Source organism: Trichosurus vulpecula, chromosome 1 (assembly GCF_011100635.1).
Source record: "Trichosurus vulpecula isolate mTriVul1 chromosome 1, mTriVul1.pri, whole genome shotgun sequence".
NCBI classification, from domain to species: Eukaryota; Metazoa; Chordata; class Mammalia; order Diprotodontia; family Phalangeridae; genus Trichosurus; species Trichosurus vulpecula.
In genome coordinates, this window is record NC_050573.1 from 204,751,084 (window position 1) to 204,772,007 (window position 20,924).

Genomic DNA, 20,924 nt, shown 5'->3' on the forward strand with positions numbered 1-20,924 from the left:
TTTCCTCAACTAAAAAATAAAGGAATGGTACTCAATCACCTCAAAGACTTTTTAAAAAATTGTTCTCCACTAGGATATAATTCTAAAAAATATAAGAACACCTCAATGTATTGGACTACAATAAACTAATGTTTGGGAGGAATTGATTTTATTTAATATAATTATCAACATAATCATTATATTATGTCAATGTCACTACCAAAAAATAAGGAAATATGCTCATACAATGATTTTCCATTATAATTACCAGATATGTTAACCAGATACAAGGAAGACTTTCAATTGTATCAAAGCTCCCAAAATAAAGGAGACAGAGGCCAAGTTCCCCTCTGCCTCACCCCCCACCCCAAAAACAGATACAGGGACCTTACAATGAGCCAAAACTTAGTGGAAAAAAAAAGCCTAATTTTCCATGAATCATAATGTAAGTCTAACAACTCTCCTGGGAAAATTTTATATATTTGCCCTGAAAAGTAGCTGTCCTTTTGCTCCAATCTAAAATATTCTAATAGTAAGCTTCAGAGCTTCAAAAAAAATTGGGTACAGACAGAGCTGGGAGGAGAAAACAAAAGTAGTATAGAAAAAAAATATATCCAGAAAGTCATTTAAAATGTTGCTTTGAGAAAATCTGATGCTTCAAGGAGGTCTCAAAGCTAATCCTTAATAAAATGCTAAAGAGGTGGTAGTAAAGAAGAATATCAGAAGATGAGTCTAAAAGAAGTTATAGAATAGCACAAGCAAACATGAAGAATTCAAATTGCTCAACATAAAGAGAAAAGCAGCTAGACTCTACAAAATGAGAAAATACTCTGCATAGCACACATAAGATTGTCTTGACTAATGTCATTCTGGAATAACAGTGCCATTGAATTATAACCAAATCTCTAACAAAAATTATGAAATTCTATTGTAACATGTGGTCTCATAATTATTATTCATATTTCTGTTATTAAGTCTACAGAACTAGCTGCCACCTCTAACTCTTTCACCTAATATTGCAACACTGTAGAACAACTTTTGATGACGCATAACTATAATAGATTATTTCTAAACAGTACATATTTCTCATAAATTAAGATTTCATGGTCTGAGTTGTTTTCTATTCAGGTAAGCCACATAAGGAATTTTAAAACTATTTGTTATCTAAGATAAAACATTTGTAGAAAATTCTACTTATGTATCACACACTAATCACATAACCATAAACTTCTTAATTATTGTCTAGAACTTCATGTCAATAGATTATATTGAACAGGTATTGACTAGCTCTCATTACCAATTACTCTTAATTGAAAGAATCTCTAATTAAAATTAAAATATTTACAAATACAAATTCTTGAAACTACTCCCTAATATGATGACCCTTCTCTACAATTCAATAGTCCACTTATACCCACCACTATCTGCTTTGCACTCTGAAGTTATCATTCACATATTCCCTCCATGTTTCCTTTCTCACAATTAATCATCCACCATATAAGAAATTATAAACAGAAGACATACATACTAGTAGGAGAAAGAAAAAAGAGGAGAAAAAGCAGAAAAAGAATTAGAACTAAAGTAGAATGTAAGCTCCTTAGGGCAGAAAGAATTCCTTTCATTCCTGCTTCTGTGTCCCCAGGACCCCAAACAGGGCCTTGAATATATCAACCACTTAACAAAGATTTGTTCAAGTGAATGAATTGTGAATATAACTCCCTTCTAGGCTACATTTCCTCATCTCTCTTTTTTTTCCTTTAAGGAATTCTTTGAGGAATTGTACAGAATGGAAGAGATAGCAAGCATGATCAAACATCCTAATTCTCAAAATAAAGAAAACAGATTCTACAAACAGTTTCATAAGCTTAACTGGCAAATTTCTAGAACAAATTAAGAAAGATGATGCATGAGCACTTAAAAAAAGGAAGAGGTGATCATTACAAGCCAACATGGGCTCTTTAAAGTCATACCATTTATGTATTTGATAGAAACACTAAATGTATATCTGCGCAAAGTTAAACAAAGGATAGCTGAATTTGGCAAGACATTTCTCAAAGCCTCCCCCAGTATATTTCAGAACAAAATCAGAGATATATATGATAGGACAGCAAAAGTAAATTCAAAATTACATGGTCAATTAATGGACTAATATCAACCTAGAGAAGAGTATCTAGAAGAACAACAGGGCTCTGTTCTTCAGTCAACATTTGTGGTCAACATTTTAACTACGCTTTAAATATAAGTGCTATATCCTTACCATAAGAATGGCATAAAGCTTAGAAGAATTGCTAATATACTGGATGAAAGAATTGAGATACCAAAAGATTATTAGGCTAGAACAGGGTGGATTTAATAATATGAAACTTAATATAAGGCCTTGAACTTGGTTTGAAAAAATCAAATGAGGTTTTAGTGGACTACAAGCTACTAGGACAAGGAAGCCAAAAAGCCTAATTCAATCTTGGGCAAATTAATAGAAGTCCAGTATCCAGAGAAAGAAGTAGTAATTTATTCATAGTAATTTATTAGTCAAAATATACTTGGAGGATTTTTTAGTTATTTTTTAGCACCAATATTTTAAGGGGGACATTAAAAACTGTATGTACTACATTCAAACAAAGGTTACCAATATCATGAAAGGACTCAAAGCCATGCCATATAAGGATCATCTGAAGGAGCTGGGCATCTTTAGCTGAAGAAAACAAGACTTAATTACTGCCTTCAAACATCCGAAGGTCTGTCAGGTGGAAGAGGGATTAGATTTGTTCTGCTTGGCTCTGAAGGACAAAACTTGGAACGATGAAGAGAAATTACATCGAGGCAAATTTCACTTCAGTGAACAAGAAATTCTAATGAGTTCCAAAAATTAAATGGGCTACCTTAGGAAGTAATGAGTTCCCCATTACTCAAGTATCAACAGGAGGCTTAACTTGTTAGGGAATGCTGTAGACAGAAGCATGATGGCAGCACAGTGTAACAAAAAAACAAAAGCCCTAAAAGTCAAGAGAGCCCGGGTTCCAGTCTCAGCCCCAATATTTATTGTCTATGTCACCTTAGGAAAGTCGTTTCCCCCCAGTTAAGTCTGTCTCCTCATCTACATACTTCACAAAGGGTGTTGAGAAAAGGAACTTTTGTAAAGCTGAAAGACAGATCAAACTATATGTGTGTGTGTGTGTGTGTGTGTGTGTGTGTGTGTGTGTGTGTGTACACATATACATATATGTGTTATCATTTCTATTATCATCATTACTGTTTTTCATATAAAAGATTTGAGTAGGAATTGGTCTAGATGGCCTCTGAGATCCTTCAGACTTAAATTCTCTGATTCTTCATCTTTTTTTGTTGCCATTGTCATTCGGCCATTGGCAGTCAAGGAAAGGCTCCACGAGGCCTAAATAGGCCATAAAGGAAAGAGGGATTCTGAGAAAGTTGTAAAGCAGAGAAAGAGACATACAAAATGAGAAGATAAGCAAAAGAATCCAAGGAACATACTCTAATGTTTTACTATGAAGGTCAGGAGAGAAAACTATTCTAAAATCCTCATGGGGACTTTTTCACTGTGATAAGTAAAAATGATACTAGAAAATATCAATTTCAATATTTTAACTCAATTCTGCTATTTGGGGTTGCAATATTCTTGTCCTTAGAAACACCTGTGACCTACTCTCCTGTTGAGCACCAAGAAAGCAGGAAGGAAAGCAGTAAAAGAAACGTGCTTTCTAATCCAGCATAAAAGGTAGGACAGAAAAATAACAAAAGATGAACTACTTGATACACATACACACACACACACACACACACACACACACACACACACACACACACACTTATTAGCCAAGTACTTTTTAATAAAACTGAAAAGGAAAAGTTGATCCAGTTTTTATATTAACTGAGGCATCAGCTTTAAGTTTACTTTTATTCTAAAAGGCTTCAAAATATGAGATATTTCCATGGAAAAATATATGGCATATATGCCATCAAATAATAAGCATTAGAAGTCTTAGTAATTAAAAATTAAACTTAGTAATATCATTTTGATACTTATAATGGCAGTAATAAAAGTATTAATGGTTATATGGTGATTTTAAAATGTTCAAACTGAACCCAGAATATATAGCCAAACTAGAAGATAAAACCCCAACTATTTATTTCTCATATAACAAGACAGTATTTTCAATGTTTACTTAATCTGATTTTCCAAACAGAAAGATGTAGTACTTTATACTGTTACAGGCATAATTCATGCTATATATTAAAACAAACTTTTTATATCTATAACTCTTTAACCAAAACAACCAGCTGAACCAAACATTTATTTTATTTGGATACATCTGCAGATATGATGTGTGTAATTAATTGTTCAGCTAAAAATGCAATTCCATGGTGCTTTTAATGATTTAGGTATACACAGCTTTAGTTCCCAGAGCAGACTAAAAATAGTGATTTTAATTTATTCCTGCTGCCTACAATTACCCACAACCATGTATTTTTAAATATTTCCAGCCTATAAAAATTACTAATTTTTGCCACTTGTGTTTATCTGCATTTAGACTTTGATTTGGATAAATTAAGCTCTCAAGTGTTCCTTGCTTTATGAAACTCTGCATGTTGTACACTTCAACACAAATAAATGACTTGTACCATTAGAGGTTTAAATAATGTAATGTATTTCATGCTCAGCCTGAAGCTGGATTCCAATGAAGTTGCTAATGCACGTAATGATTAAGTGTAACTCAAATACTAACTGTGTTGTTGAAAACATGACAGGCAATAATTTGGTCTATTATATTCTGCCATTTAATTGCCTAGTACAGACATTCTCTGACACGTTATGAAGCAATGATTTACAATTATTCAAGCTGCAAAGGTCAGAAAGTGACATTATAATCATCTACATAGAGATCCCTTCTAACGCACAAAAACTAGGTAATGCCACACAAAAATAGTTTCCCTGCAGTAGGAACTTTCTGTTTAAGATTCCTTAAATCTACTACAAATAAATAGTTAACATGAAAGTATGTGAAGGTACACTTGAAAAGACAATGGACATTTCTCCCAAGTACCAGGTAGGTACCCAATCTGGATCTCATCTCTACTCCCTCTGGATCAGATGGATTCTATGCCAGCAGTGACTACTTGATTCTAAAGAACCAGAGTTGAAAATAATGTAGTGTTGTGAAAAAATAAGCCCCCAAACACATTTTTGACATATGCCATGTCAGATGGCCTAGAGTGGCTTTATATCAGTAATTGACTACAATTCTTGTGATACTGCAATGATGTCAGTAACATCATTGAAAATTCTCTTTAAAAATTGGTTATTCATCTAAGGGAAGAAAACCTCCATTTCAGTACTCATGCTTTTTTTCTGACAAGAGGAATCATCATCTCATTTGCAGTTATTTATTTTCTTTACTTATATTTGAATTTAATTGCACATACAAAGTGTAAGTACAAAAATCCATAGCACTTCAGGTGAAGACAAATCTAAAACATTTTTTAAAATAACTTAAGTGTGTGAAAATGGAAACAAATAAGAAAGGTACAGTATGGAAATGAAGAATACAAAGAAAAAAGAAAATAAGGAAAATGTGAGAGAGCAAATTGCAGGGAATTCTAGCACAATAAAGGGCATAAGACAGAGAAAAATCATTTAAACGAATAAAGCCAGGAAAGAAAGAAAAGTAAAGGAACAAAGGCATAAAAGGAAATGAATGACCTAGAAAGAGAGTACAACAGGAAATGCTAGGCAGAATTGAATTGAACTTGAAGTACATGCCAAATAAACCACCATATTAACATCACCAAGCCCTTAAAAATTCTAGACTATGTAATGCCATAATGGCAAAAAGGAATATATTATAACAAACTATATTCAAACAAATGTGCTGGAGATACCCTCATGATTGTCTTTCCACCAAGACCATAAGGTTTGTGAAGGTAGAAATAGTGCCCTATATATCTTTTATATCACTCCTCATAATCCATGTAGGTTGAGGAATATACATGAGAAGTGTTCAACCTGATAATTTTCTGGACATGTTTAGCCTCCAAACATATAAATCAACCATGTAACTAAATATTACTACACACCATTCAAAAATATGATAAAGAGAAGGAAAATATGAAAAATTGTTATAAAGAAATCACTCAAAATTCAAAAACGTGTTCTCAAAAACCACAGCAAAAGAAAGTCAGTTTGAAACACAGAATACTTCATTTTGTAAATGTTACTTGCATGTTAAGCTATTTCCCTATACTAATATGGGCAAACAGAATGTTAAACTCTAAATCCTAGGGAACTCACTAGGAATCACACATTTTAAACTCATGTTTAACTCATAAGTTGGAGCAATTAGATCTTCTCTAGGAGTAAAAAAAAATGACCAATAAGAAAATAAGTAGCAGACAATTTACATCAACTATTAAGAAATCACTTTTCACCATTAATTTATAGCCACTAAAAACAAAAACAATAAAATACCCCCAAAATACAAGACTATATATGTGCTGTCATCTTTTAAGGTTTCAAGTTATAAAGAAATTCACATAATGTTTTCGGAAATGCTGACTAATTTCGTGTTTTATGCTTAGGATTAGTGAAATATTGTATGAAACACAATATTTATTAAAAAGTCAAAAAATTCTGAGAAAAAAATTCTAATCTTACTACTGACAGTTTACCTTAAACAAGTACTTGTTCAAATTCCATAACTAGTTCACTCAGTAGCATTTGTAAAATAAATTTTCCTCATAACTCAACTAAATAAAAGCTTAGTCATAGGATCCTAAAAGTCAAAGAAGAGAATATTAACTACTGTAGAAAAGAAAACATAGTGCAAGACCTTCTGTTTGTGACAAAATTACAGAGTTAATGTTCCTGAAAGATCACTTCACCTTTTAGAGCCCGATTTTTAAAAAGGTAAAATTTATAGCAATTAAAGCTAATGAAGAAATGCAGCATGAGCTGCTTATGTTCAGGAACTAATAGGTCCACTGAGCTTTTCTAAGATTATTTAGCCATCAATGATAATGAATTGACATTGTCAGTAGTGTTAATGTACCAATGCTCTATTGTGCCACTAATCCAATGGCCAATCCTAGCAATTTTCTTATGTTGCCATTCTATTTTTAACCTACCCAATTCCTTATTCTTTTAATTAAACAGTAGAAATACATCACAACCAATGGTACTTTACTTTTTTCCACACTATAAGGTGATAAATTCACTATTTTCTTCTCTTTTAACTATGTTTCTTTTCATATTCGTCAGTTCATTAAAATTCTTCAGAACTTTTAGCTCCAGTGAAAAAATATCTATTATAGTGATATGATAGCTACAATACAACAGTTTTAAAATTAAATGCCACTGAGAGTAAAAAGGTATTTAATACGGTACAGCAGAATAAAATGCCAGTTATCCTCGAAAAAGTGTTGCAGCTTTATTGACATGTTTGTATATTTATACACACATATGAATTCACGTATGTATGCAAAGGTTCATGTTCCATTGAAAAATACAAGAGAAATATATACTTAAAATATTACTGTGTCTTAAATGTAAAGACATAGTTGGCCATTGGTGTAACATTTCAGCAGTGTGCAGTAATTAATAGAATTTAGTGACTAATGGCTCTAATATACAGTTTAAACCACACAAATGTTTGGTGTGTGATAGCATAAATGCCAAAAATTGTTACTTGAAGGTTTTCCTTTACTACTTCTAGGTTTTAATGAAATGAAATGGAATTAAACTTGCTACTAAGCAAACATATTGTATCCACTTATAATATATAAATGTATCTACTTATCTTATCTGATTCTTATCTCATAAGAATATTTAGCCTGAGAGTGAGAGCTTCACAAAATTAAGAAGCTGTTTACTATCTTAACCAAAAGTTTTTGTCTGAGTCAGGAAGAAAAACAAAATATTATTAAGTTTGCCAACAACCTTCAAGGAAAGTCTTAACAACTAATCCTAAGGGTTTTGTGTGCAGGCAACACAATCTTTATTCCTTAAACCTCCTTAAAACTCTCCCCATCCCATAATTCATGGATAAAAACTGTAAATGAGATTTCTTTTAAAATTCTCAGGACTTGAAGTAATTAAAATGCACCATTTGGCACCTGACCCTCACAGCTAAAAGGAGCAGTAACAAAACTCATTCTACTCCTGATCTTCAGGGGGCTTTAGGACAAAGTTCATCTTCATTTACTTTAGCTGCAAGTCACTGAACCATCAATTCTGCCAACTGAATAAATCACTCAGCATATCTAATAAAACTGCTAGAAAATTATTTGTAAAATTATTTGCCAAGGTGAAAATAATTCAACTGCAGCCCAGATGAAAATTCATTTATCCCATACAAAGTGGGACTCATTTCTGACTTGCAAAAAATTTGTATAAAAGTCCTAGCAAGAAAGACCTTCTTGCTGGATGATAAGCCCTACATCACAAGGTGCCATTCACTGTTGCACACCACACTGAACCTGGACTGTTCTATGAATTAGCTGCAAAAACTCAAGAGCAGGTTTCTCAGGTTTCACGGTCCTACATAATGTGATGCATATATTAGCTAATTTCTCTAGCACAATAACATTAAAATATATTTTTAATCAGAAGAAGGGTATTAAAATCCAACTTCGAATATCCTATGATGTACCATATATGTCATGGCATTTTAAAACCTTTTAAACATTTCTGCTAAATTAATTAGTTTTGCATTAAGGAGTCTCAGTGCCTCCTATTAAATGCAACACATTTGAAGGACAATTAAACATTATGAATGATTCTTCAGAAGAAATAGCCATTAAGAGAGAAAGGAAAACAAGTTTCAAAACAAGAATACATACAAACACACAATGTAGAATCCATTTTGTTTTCGTGTGTGTGTGTGTGTGTGTCTGTGTGTATCTGTATGTCTGTGTGTTTTAATGACCTTATACGTGCGACAACAAGTTATACGAAATTCAATCTTTTGTTTTCTATTTTCTTACAAGATGAAAATCTCCTACAGACCCAAAGATTTGTTAATAGACTAAAATTATAATAGCATAGAGAGAAAAAACACACACGCACACACTCTAAAGGCTATGTTATATATTTTTTATGTCTTTAAATGGAATTTACAGTTCTCTCTGGCAATGTGAATGAACATCCTATAATTTAGTCAATTTACAGATTACAGGTTCAAATTGACCTTGTAGCCCATAAAATTGCTCATCTTCAGTACAGGATTAGAAGTGGGAGAAGAATGTCATAACTGTATTTAAGGAATTTACCATAACAATGGAAAGGAGGATATGCATGCATAATTTTAGCCACTCTTGCTCATATAACAGTTTTGAATTCTGAAACAATGCATATCTTGCATAGGCTTCTTAGCTAACCACAGTAGGAATGGTTTCAATTTACTCACCCACAGACATGACACTTGTATTCCCTCATCCCAAGGTGCCTCTTGACGTGGTTCCTGGCATCTCCAAGCTGAGCTGTTGCAAAGTGGCAAATCTTGCACTTGAATGGCTTTGATCCTAAGTAAAATTTAACATAATATGTGAGTTGAATTAAGATAATACATAATTCAAATTTGTAGAAATGAAAATTCTTGGAAAAGGTGCCTGTTAAATCTTAACTCTTTAATCTGATTGGGAATTTCCTATGTCTCAAAAATGGCCCTGCTGCATTAATTTATGGCTTGAGGGGCTAGGCCAGGCATCAGCAGGGATAGCAAGTAAGAGTTTGCTTAAGTTTCAGCTCAAGGAAACTAGTAGTTCTTGAAATTACAGATGGTACACCAAATGAACCATGTAAATGTGCTACAAAATATTTTCCCTGTAACTCACACAAGTGTCTAGTAAAGTAAGTTAACATTTGAAAATGAAACATTTCAAAAAGGAAATAGATAGGTTACCAAAATTCTTTCAAAGTATATTGATTTCCAAATAAATTTCTCTGTGACCATCTTCTAATTTCTCTATATTTCTCTGGGTCTGAACATTTCACATTAGCATTGGTATTTCAGATTTTTTCTGTCACATACACAGAATGATTCATTACATTGCTATTATAATGACACACAATGTATGAATATACAGTGGATAAAATATGATGCTTTTATGACTGTTTTATGATCAAGAATTTATGATGATTCTGCAAACCAGAAATATTGACATTTTGGCTATTATTTATTTCAAGAACAAATTTCTTAACATAAAATGACTAGTGCAAACCAAAACACTAAAATATAATTTTCTAAGAAGTATTAAACTATCTATCTTGAACATGGAAAAATAAAAATATGTATTTTTAAAATCAATGCTTAATATAAATCCTAAACTAAAGATAAAAAATTATAAGTAAAAAGTCATGATTAAATTGGACATATACCACCAGGCTTACCAAGTACTACCTTGTTATTTAAAATACATATTCTGTGCCACCTTACAATTTTCTAAGCACTAAAAATCCTTAAATTAATATATCAAAATCATAAAATTACTGTTTAAAATAAGTACAATATGTTCCTAGATTTTTCATATAATGTTTAGTATATGTTTTGTGAAGTACTTTTTCCAATTGAGTTAGGTATAATATGAAATATGTGATCTTTAATAAATATACATAAAGAGCTCTGATAAGAAAAATGTTACAGTATATCATACTTGATCAATGAACCTTTGTGCTGTGCCCTTGAAAATAGAATATCCTCCAAGAATACTTTGTTGAAATTGAAGATCTCAGTAAAAAATTTTAAGAGTCTTAAATTTCAATTTAATTCCCAAAAGCTGACAAAAAATGAAGCATTTAATTTTAATCTTCTAACAGAAATAAAAAAGTCAACAGTACTAAGCACAGGCAGACAAGGTTGAATATTTCACAGTTCAATGACAATGAAGCCAGATCTCTTAATACTTCCATTTCTACTGTTAGAAGTAGATGTAAAATATATTTAGCACCTGAATGGTTATATCTAGTCAGCTTTATATGTTTAAATGTCAAAAGCAGGTTGAGACTGCAGCTCACAGCAATCACATTTTATCAATCACATTGAAAAACCACAGTTTATTTAAATGATCCTGATAAAACTAAATACATCTCTAATTTGGTGATATTTCAAATCAACATCGAATTCTTTAACAGGCCAACTGAAATAAAATAAATCTGAGGAGAGACAATTTACCTACACATTAAATAAAAAACTATTAGAGCTGATATTCTAAATTATGAACTGTAACACTAATTGTGTAATTAATAATATCTAGACACCTGCTGGATACTCTAAGACTCTCCTAGTATTTGTATTGCAATTTTACTTAACAGATTTCAAATAGCTTGTGAATTTCAAACTATGTTATTTTGGTTTTGTTCATACAATGATTAAATTGCGCATTTGTTCCTGTTCCTGTTACCACAGGTGTCTCAAAGGATCTGATACAAGACCTTTGCTGTTTTCCATTTACTATACATGGCTCCTTTGTGAAAAACTACAGCTCAGCCAGGTCTTAGTGATCATTGCTACGCTGTGCTGACAATACGTAAATGTATTATTCTGTTGACTGCTCTCATCCAGAAATCACTGAGGCCTTGACTATTTTTTATTTTTCATATTCAGAGTTGACTGTCTGCTAACATCTCCATTTCTTTGCCATGAAAATTCAAATACTACCATCTACAGCTAGTACTTATTTTCTGGATGAAACAAGTGAACTACAGACCTCCACTAAAAAAAATAAACTGTTAGCATCCAAATTATTTCCAGTTCAGTTGTGAATACCTAAGAATATCTAATCGAACCTTTACATAGAGTTTAAATGCAAATATTGAAGAAGAGAATATATATAAATGACTGTTAAATATATGCATTTCCCACATTAAGTTTTTGCTATGCTACTTTTCAAGATTTTGGTGATTTTATGCTTTCGATATAATAAAAGTCTTATTTTATAAAATATTATCTTTGCTAATTGGTTTCTTAAATTTCTTAGTCATTCAGTCCACAAATATTCATTAAGAGCTTGCCATGTGCCATGAATTATAATAAGCAATGAGAATACAAAGAGAAGAAAAAACACTCTTGTTGCCCTCAAGGAGCTCACCTTCCAAAGGGGGAAAATCAAATAACTAGGTATATACAAGATATATGTATAGATGGAAGGTAATCTCAATATAAAAGTAGATGAAAAGTAATTTCTGAGAGAGAAAACACTAGCAGCCAAAGTGACTCAGAAAGGCCTTCTACAGAAGGTGGGAATTAAGCTATCTTGAAAGAAGCCAGAGAGGTTAGGATGCACAAATGTATGGGGAAAGCATTCTAGACAAGAAGAACAGCCAGGACAAAGCATTTTTTTTTAATATCTGTCCCCCATTCTGGTACCGTTAAGTCAAACAATATCAGAGAGACTTAAAAGCTAAAAATAAACCAAAATCTTAAATGCAGCATTTCTGAACCATTCAAATCTTAGTCATTCTAAACTGCTGAGTTTATACAATTTTTTTTTAAAGATGTCAAGCCCAAAGAGAACACATGATCTATCATGTAATTAAGACACATTATTCAAGCTACTCTAATGAAAAATGTCAGTCTCTTTGGAGACAAGTAGCCAGCTTAAATTCTACAATCATTCCGAAATAATGGCAGCTCAAACCTCCTTATGATCCTAAAATGTTGAATATCTCAAAAGAAAAGCCAAGCTTAACTGAGTCACACCAACACTACAGTGCTTTTAAGACTTTTCAATAAAGGTCCTCAGGATGCTTCAACCAAATCAAATTGGTCAACTGTAAACTGGCCTCAGATAAATGTCTAAATTACTGATTAATTGGACAGGCAAAATAACTTTCAACTGAGAACCTTTAAAATGAACTACCTTAAAATACTAGTTTGGGAGAGTTTTTTTTAATTAAGTTGTGCATTTAAAAAAAAATTCACTCCGTCAGGTTGTGATGGATCTTAATGTTATATCATCAAAAAAATGGTCTTCTCTTCTCAGCTTAATGGCATTTTAATAGTAACTTACCCAACCACATCAGAAATCCTCTTCCTACCCCCAGCTTTCCATCTCTTGCTCTAAGAATTGTAATCAAATAAGTATGACCATTGCTCCTGGAAAGGGCAGTTGACTGACTATCCTATAGTTCTTCTAACTAGCCCTGTGACCTCTTGACCCAAAACACTCTTCCCTGGACATCACTTTCCCTGATGTGTGGTTTTCTGCTAATTGAACATAAGCTTCTTGAGCACAGGGACTGTCTCACTTTTGTATTTGTATCTCTAGTGCTTAGCACAGTAAATGGCATATAGTTAGAGCTTAATAAGTACTTTTTTTAAACATAACATAAAATCTAATACAAATAAGAAAATGAAGAAGAAAGGTGACCAGCAACTTTTCTTAGCCAAATGCAAATGTGATATAGCAGACTGCATTTTCTGGTCAAACCAGTTCCAGTTAGCAAATGCCCAGCATGACTTGAGGGTTCTTTTTGCCTCCAGTATTCTTGATGACCAAAATCCATTTGTTTCTTACAGCACTGCTTTTATTGTGCTAAGGATGGGAAGAAAAGGTTACATAAAACATACAGTAAATCACAAAATATGAAAACAGAGATTGGAAGAGTAAGCCCTTTTCCAGTTAACCATTAATAACAGTCCTAGCATTACTATTTCATGGACATAAGCAAACCATCAGAAAAGCAATTCATTTTAAGGTTCTCTGAGAAAAGACCTCAGATTAAAAATCTGTTCAGCAGCACTAAAAACAATAAAAAAAAAACCCTGCAAAATTGAAATGAACAACTAGTATTCTGTACTTAGGAATCTTATTCTTTTAGGAGCCATTTCAAAGCACAATAAAAATATACTTGCTGATAAGACCTATACAAGATGTTAAAAAGTATGCTAACTTCTACTAAATGTTACAATCAATGATGTAACTTATATAAGTAAGGTTGCTTTGTCATATATTGATAGTTACCTCACTTTCACATCCACATTAACTTGATTTTAAATGCAATTAATACATATAGTCAAGGAAGACTAATGGACTACATTCTGCACTTAACCTGGTGGACATTTTCAAATGGCACAAGTGACCAGTGCAAACCTATTTTGCATTGTAAACGACTAAATAAATCTTAATGGATTAAGAATGATCAGCTATCAACACACAAGGGAAATTAAGTGCTGAAATGCCTACATTGATTATTTTAAATTATTAGCCTTACTCTGTTCTTGAATTTGTATGCTTTTAGTGAGCTTTAACACATTTACAAGACTTATTGACTATAATTACAAGAGAATTCAAGTAATGGACACATCAATTATAAGCAACATGTCTTGACCAGACAGTTGCATAAAGAATTCTAAAAAGAGCTCCATTAGCATCTTCCTCTTAGTTTTATTCAGTTTTATCTGCCTTAAGAGAGCATATTGAGAGCTGATACATATGTTCTACCCATGTGAACAAGACTATTTCCCAGACATATAACAACCAAAAGTGAACTGTTTATTACAATCTAACATGCAAACATGATATTGATAGAGGTGTAAAAAGAATAAAAGAGCGGTGCTAACAAATTCAACCAGTAAACCAAAGTAGCTGGTGTCTCAAAGACAATGTCAATATTTGTCTACATCAGTTTTATGCATATTGTCCCACACTTCTTCAATGGAAGTATTTATCTTCAATGATAATGATAATAATAACAATAATGTTTCTTACCTTTTTTGCCTGTTTCCTTGTAACCATGCACTAAGTTTCAAATACTGCATGAATTTAAAGTATAGCTTCCATAATAAGCCATTATTTAAAAGTACAGTAAAATAAACCTTACAGTTTTAATGAAAATATGTTCATTGAAATGTGAATTTATTATTCAAATCCACTCATAAATTCAACTATGGAGACACCACTTGTCTAAGCAGAGCACTGTGATTTAGAAAAGCTGTCTATTTAAAATAAAGAATGTATGGCAGGTTTATAGAAACAGAGCAGTGAATTTTTACATAAATTTAGAATAGTGACTTATGCATTTTCCACAAAAATGTTTTTAAATTTCCACCTAAAATTAAACATAAAAATGGAATGTTAAGTGTGACAGAGCACAGAAACTAAATTAGGTACTACCTTCATGAACATCAAATCAACTTTATATATTAGCTCTGAAAAACAATGACTGATTTTTGACTCCCTGAAGGCAGAACTTTGTTGCCCAGAAGTTACATTTTCCAGGAACCAACACAGCACGTATTAGATATTATAAATCCTCAAAATATAAATAATTTTTTTATCTTACCCACTTTTCAAAGCATCTCTCTCAAAATCATTCAACATGTCTTCCAAAAATACAAACTATTACTTACCATGTACTTTAAAATCTAAGTACTGGTCAAAATATGACACAATTTTAAAAGAGACTATAAACTTTTTGAAAAAACTAGAAGTAATCTCTTGAAATTTGCCCATAGGAGAGCCATCAATGATTACATAACCTTAAGAATATGTTACAGCACCACCAATGGTTTTCTGACCATGTTGATGTTGTGAATTGCTTGAGAGCCAATGAACAAATGTGTTTAAGGATCATATATTTGGACAGGAGCAAAGATTTAGCATTCATTTGTATTTATAGGTAAACGTGTGCTTGCTACAAAATAGACATACCTGTATGAGTACGAATATGTGCTAGAAATGCCATGGAATTGCTACTTCGACACATCTTTCCACAATACTTGCAAACATTTCCCTGATTCTCTTCTCTCTCACGGTTGATTTGCTCAGTGTCTTCCACTATATATTTATTCACTTCCCGAAGCAATTCTTCATGTTGTCCTTTAATGTGAAGGAATAAATTCTGCTCAGAATCAAAGGGCTCTGTGCACTTGACACATTTAAAAGTGGCTCCTCCTTCTGGAAGCTCTTCCACACTGGCCTGTTCATTTCTCATATGACCAGCACTAGCCAAATGCTGGTGGAGATTACTTTCTGTATAAAATGATTTTCCACATAATAAGCAATGAAAATGTTTCTCCTTTGAAGGATGCTTCATAGCTATGTGAACATTTAGTCCACTCAAACCATCTGCTAAAAAGCCACAGTCATCACAACGTATACGAGTGGATTCAATAAGGGAATTTCCTTCAGGTTTTTTCCTTTTTAAACCTTGTATAGGGTCTTTGAAAGGTAACTCATTGATTTTCACTCCAGCTATCAAACTCTCCTCAGATTGCTCTGCTGGGTCATCATCCTCATGGTTCTTTATTCTTACAATAGAAGAATCAAACTGGTCAAAGGTATACATGGACCTTCCTTTATCGTCAATACCAATAGTTTCAAAAGTTTCATTATATTCTTGTGTGTTAGGTTCTGGGCATTCCCCTTCCAAAATGATTTCGTTTTCATACTGCGAATCCATAAGTGGTTCTTTCACAACAGATTCTTCTTGCAAGCTTTTGCCATCCTCAGAACTATTAATGTTTTCAACTTTGTCTTCACCAAGGTTGGACTGCTCAGTGGCTTCTCTTAGGACAATTGAAGGATTACTTTCAGTTTGATGTCCTCCATCTAGAGATGCAGTACTTGCCTGTTCACCATCAATTTTTCCTCCATTTTCACTCAAATTCTCCTCAGTTTTCTGACAATGAATATCTGGACCACTCACATCATTTGTTACACCTTGGTTTTTCTTTACTATCTCACAATTTAAATCCAGACTTCCTTGATTTGGGTTTTGATATATTTTGGGTGAGTCATTAGCAGAGCTTTCTTTAGAGGGTACCATCTCCTCAGATTTCAAAACTTTATCTTTGGCAAGGGGTTGATGGAATGCCTCAACAATAGAATGATCTTCTTTAAGGTCATATTCTCCCCTAGTCTCAACCTCTACTGAATCAGGATTACAGATTACATTGGAAATGTCTACATTGATATTCTCATCTAAGAGAAGACAATCATCAGTTCTTCTAGGTTTAGCCACATCTGATTCACTTATATCAAGGGTATATCCTGCTTGGTCAGAATTTATTTGTAGTTCTTTAGAATCTTGCTCTTGTTCTTGTTCATGCAAGACAATGATTTTTTTAGAAATATCTGTGGCATTTCCCTCATCACCAGAAGAACAACTAACATAAGACTGTCTTTTAATTTTATGTTTCTCTGTCGCTGCATGCCTTGTCATTTCCCGGCGAGTAACTGCATAGTAGTCACATGCCATGCAATAATATTCAAATTCTTTTGTATGTTTCCGTTTTACATGGAGTTCTAAAGAAGCAGAAGAGTGAGCAACAAACTCACAATGTATACATTTGTTATCACTTGTAACTGTAGCACTCTTCTCAACCTCCTGAATTAGGTCCTCTGATTTGTGAGGGATTGACTCCTTTTCGTCAGTAAGACACTCATTCCCCTGTTGACCTAAAGAATGAAGGGCATTTTCAACTTCTACTTCAACTCTTTTTCCATGTTCTATTGACAATTTTTCAAAGTTGGCATTACCCAATTCAACTGACTCATTACCACTATCAACATTTCCATCTAAAGGACCTACTGGGCTGGCAGTCATTTTCCTAGAAGCCTCAAGATCACTCTCTTCAGGGCAAACAATAATATCTGACCCTTGCTTTCCATTTGCGTCTACTTCTACACGTCCTTTATGTTTCTTGGTGGCACAGTGGCGTTCCATATCTCCCTTAGTTACAGTGTAGTAATTACATACTTTACATAAATAACTATATTGGTGACTATGTTTCCGTCTAATATGAACTGTCAAGTTTGTAATACTAGAAGCCAAAAGACCACAATGAGAACATGTCCTTGAAATACTCCCTTTAGGTCTTCCTCTCTTTGGGGTATTGGCAAAAGCTAACTCACCATCTTTGGTGATTTCACTAGACTGTTCTTTATTAGTTGACATTTTTGCCTCAAAACAGGATGATGTCTGTAATTGCATACTTTCCATATTTCCCTCAGCTGTTCCATTCCCAGAAATATTAGCCTCATCTTTTTTATCACTTGCACCTATACAAACCCTTTCAATACATTCTTCAAAACGTAAACCAATGTTATTTTTTCTAGCATTTTCAAGATGCTTGCTTCTTTTAATGTGTTTCTCCATTCCTTCTTTGCTCAAGGAATAGAGATTACATGCTTTGCATAGAAAGTGATAGTCTTGAGCATGCCGAAGCTTTATATGTCTTGTAAGAACTGTAGAAGACCTTGTTTTATAAAAACACTTCTTACATTGAAACTGGGGCTTAGTCAAGGTAGAATGCTTTATTTCACTTCCATGGCTCAATTTAGAGAGTTTATGGACATCCTCCTGAAAAGCTTTTTCTGTTTTATCAATAGAGTCTTTTCTATTATCACTTAATTCAGAAGTAATTGAAGTTTTAGTTTGTAAAGTCAAAGCATTGCTAGCTGATTGAGAACTCTTTGAATGCACTGATAAATTCGTATGTTGCTCAGTGGTTTCATGGTCTGCCAAGTCTTTGCCAGACAGGAAGAATAGATTACAATGAGAACAAGCAAAATTCAGATTGTGCTCTTCCTTCATGTGGTCTCTAAGATTTATTTCATTCACAGAAATAAATGAACAACACTGACAACTAAATATACATTCAGCCGCCTGATGCTGGTTATTCTTCAAGTGTCTGTCTAAGTCTCCCTGTGACAAACCAGAATAATCACAGGTCTGACAGTGAAATTTTACCTCTCTTCCATGGCATCTCTTCATATGTATTTCCAAATTATTCCTGTTTGCAGAGGTATGGCCACAGTAGGTACAAGTACATAACATTTGGTGACCAGAAAGTGGCTCCATTACCAAAGAGTCAAGTTCTGTAGAGGATAGAGGGTGAGATTTTGTCTTAGTTTGCATAAATTCCTGGGTTTCTGAGGTAGTCATACACAAACTGTTGACATCATTATTAGTTTCTAATTGCTTAGCTGTTGACTTTGCATCATTTGGCTTCATCTGAGTTCTTAGGTGTTTCATAAACATCCTGTGTGCTTCATTTTTGCCTTTTTTGCTAATTCCCAAAAGACTAAGTCTTTTCTTTGCCTGACTTTTTAAGGTAAAAGATCCACTTCTTCGTCTAAAGCCAGAGCTTAACATTAAAACACTTCGTTCGGGTCTTTTTCTTTCCAGTCTCCTCACTGTATTAATACTATGAACTGTCCGTAGGTCATTCTTAGGTTCTAATTTATCTAAAAGATCTTCTGAAGTTACTAATGGACCTAGATTTTTTTCCTGGCCTTCAATATTTCTCTCTACACTAAGTGAAATAACTTTTTCTTCTTCACAACTCTTCAGGTTTTCTGTGGAAATATTTTTAGATGGTATCATTTCAACAAAAAGCTCATTGTCACCACTTGGTTTAGAAAGGCTTTCTTTCAAAACCTGAAGTTTATTTTGAGTATTTCTTAATCGTCGTGAATCAGCATTCTTACTTCTCGACTTACGAGCTCTAGGTTTTGCTCTCACTGTCTTTTCTGTGTCTGTTGTATACTGTTTTTTACAAAATGATTTTTTTGTCAGTATCTGGACAAATCCCCCACGAGCAGCAAGGTTCTGACGTCGGAGGTGTGTCTTGCCAAGGTAATGAGCATCCAAAAGATTTTCTTCAACACACTGAAAACCACAAAGATCACAACAAAAGATACTTTGTTGCCCATGTGTTTGTTTGATATGTGCATGTAAGGATGAACTGTTCTCTGCTTTGTGGCTACATTGGTGGCAGATAAGCTCTTTAGAATGTTTTACATGACTTTCAGAATGTTTTTCCAGATCAGAACAAGTAGAAAACAACTGATCACATATTTTACATTTAAAAACTGAATCTACATCTCCTACTGTACAACTAACACTGATTTCTTCCAAGTGAAGAGAAGATACATTTTTAGGATCAAGAGAAACAACATTTTCCATGTACTTTTTATCTGCATGTATTTTTGGAGCTGCTTGATCAGCAACACTGAGGTCACAATTAGAAGACAATAAATTTGGAAGACATGGGAATTCATTCACTAAGGGCTTCTGTACACTATCTACAGTGATTCCCACTGCTGTAACTGAACTCTGAAGATAATTCTCCTCTGCTTTAAGGTATTCTGAGACATCCAGCTTTATTCGTTTTGGGAAATGCTCATTTCTATTTTTATCCACATCAGCATTTAAAGAATTTGAAGATTCAGAAAATCCTCTTTTGTTTATTCCATTCTCTTCTGTCTTCTCAAGATCTCCATGTGCTTCCTCTGGGGAAAGGTCTGATTTCAGATCAGATAAGGCCTCACATTCTGCATTTTGAATAGAATTTCTGAAATCTCTTGTTGCTTTAGTGTCTGTACTTTCATCTTCTTCATTCTTGGGATTTTTATCTCTATCCATCCTTATTGGAATGTTCAGTAAGCTACGTTTCTTGTGTCAAGGGCACCTCATTTGGCTTTCATAACACCTATAAAATAAGTAAGTCCATTATTAGTCTTTTGCACACAGAAAAAGAACCTACTCATTTATTAACCCTGAAGTCACCACTAATGGTGGTTGACTTTAGAGCCTCTTGATTAAAATGTCATGAAATTAGTCACAACGAAATTTCTTTGCATTTTTTATATGAGCTTTGACAAATATATGAAGTACTTCCTGGAAAGAAGGGAAGTAGAAATTTAAAGAACTATATCACCAAGTCTCTCCCTCAGAAAATAACCCCAATCATCGATTTGATGGGGGACTCAAAGTGAATTTTTCATCTCAAATTTCTGTGACTATAAAAAATTGAAACATCGGATATTTTTGGTTCTGTCCTTAAAAATAAGAGAAAAAAGGAATTTTCTGTCATATATAAGGAAACTGCAATGGATTTATATTTTCCATATCCTTTCCCCAGGGTAAAAACATTTATAATTTTCTTATAAAAACTCAGTGACCAACCAAGCTAACATATTTACAT

At 33.3% G+C, this 20,924-nt stretch overlaps 1 protein-coding gene across 1 annotated transcript in view; it reads right to left on the reverse strand.

The window, feature by feature from the left end:
* ZNF407 (zinc finger protein 407) overlaps positions 1-20,410 on the reverse strand; it is a 558,544-nt gene extending 538,134 nt beyond the window's left edge. The window contains exons 1-2 of the mRNA XM_036759309.1: positions 15,643-20,410; positions 9,399-9,513 (exon numbers count right to left, since the gene is read on the reverse strand). Coding sequence (XP_036615204.1) covers positions 9,399-9,513; positions 15,643-20,362 — 4,835 coding nt within the window. The 5' untranslated portion in view covers positions 20,363-20,410. The remainder of the gene's footprint in view (positions 1-9,398; positions 9,514-15,642) is intronic.
* Positions 20,411-20,924: the final 514 nt, after the last annotated feature.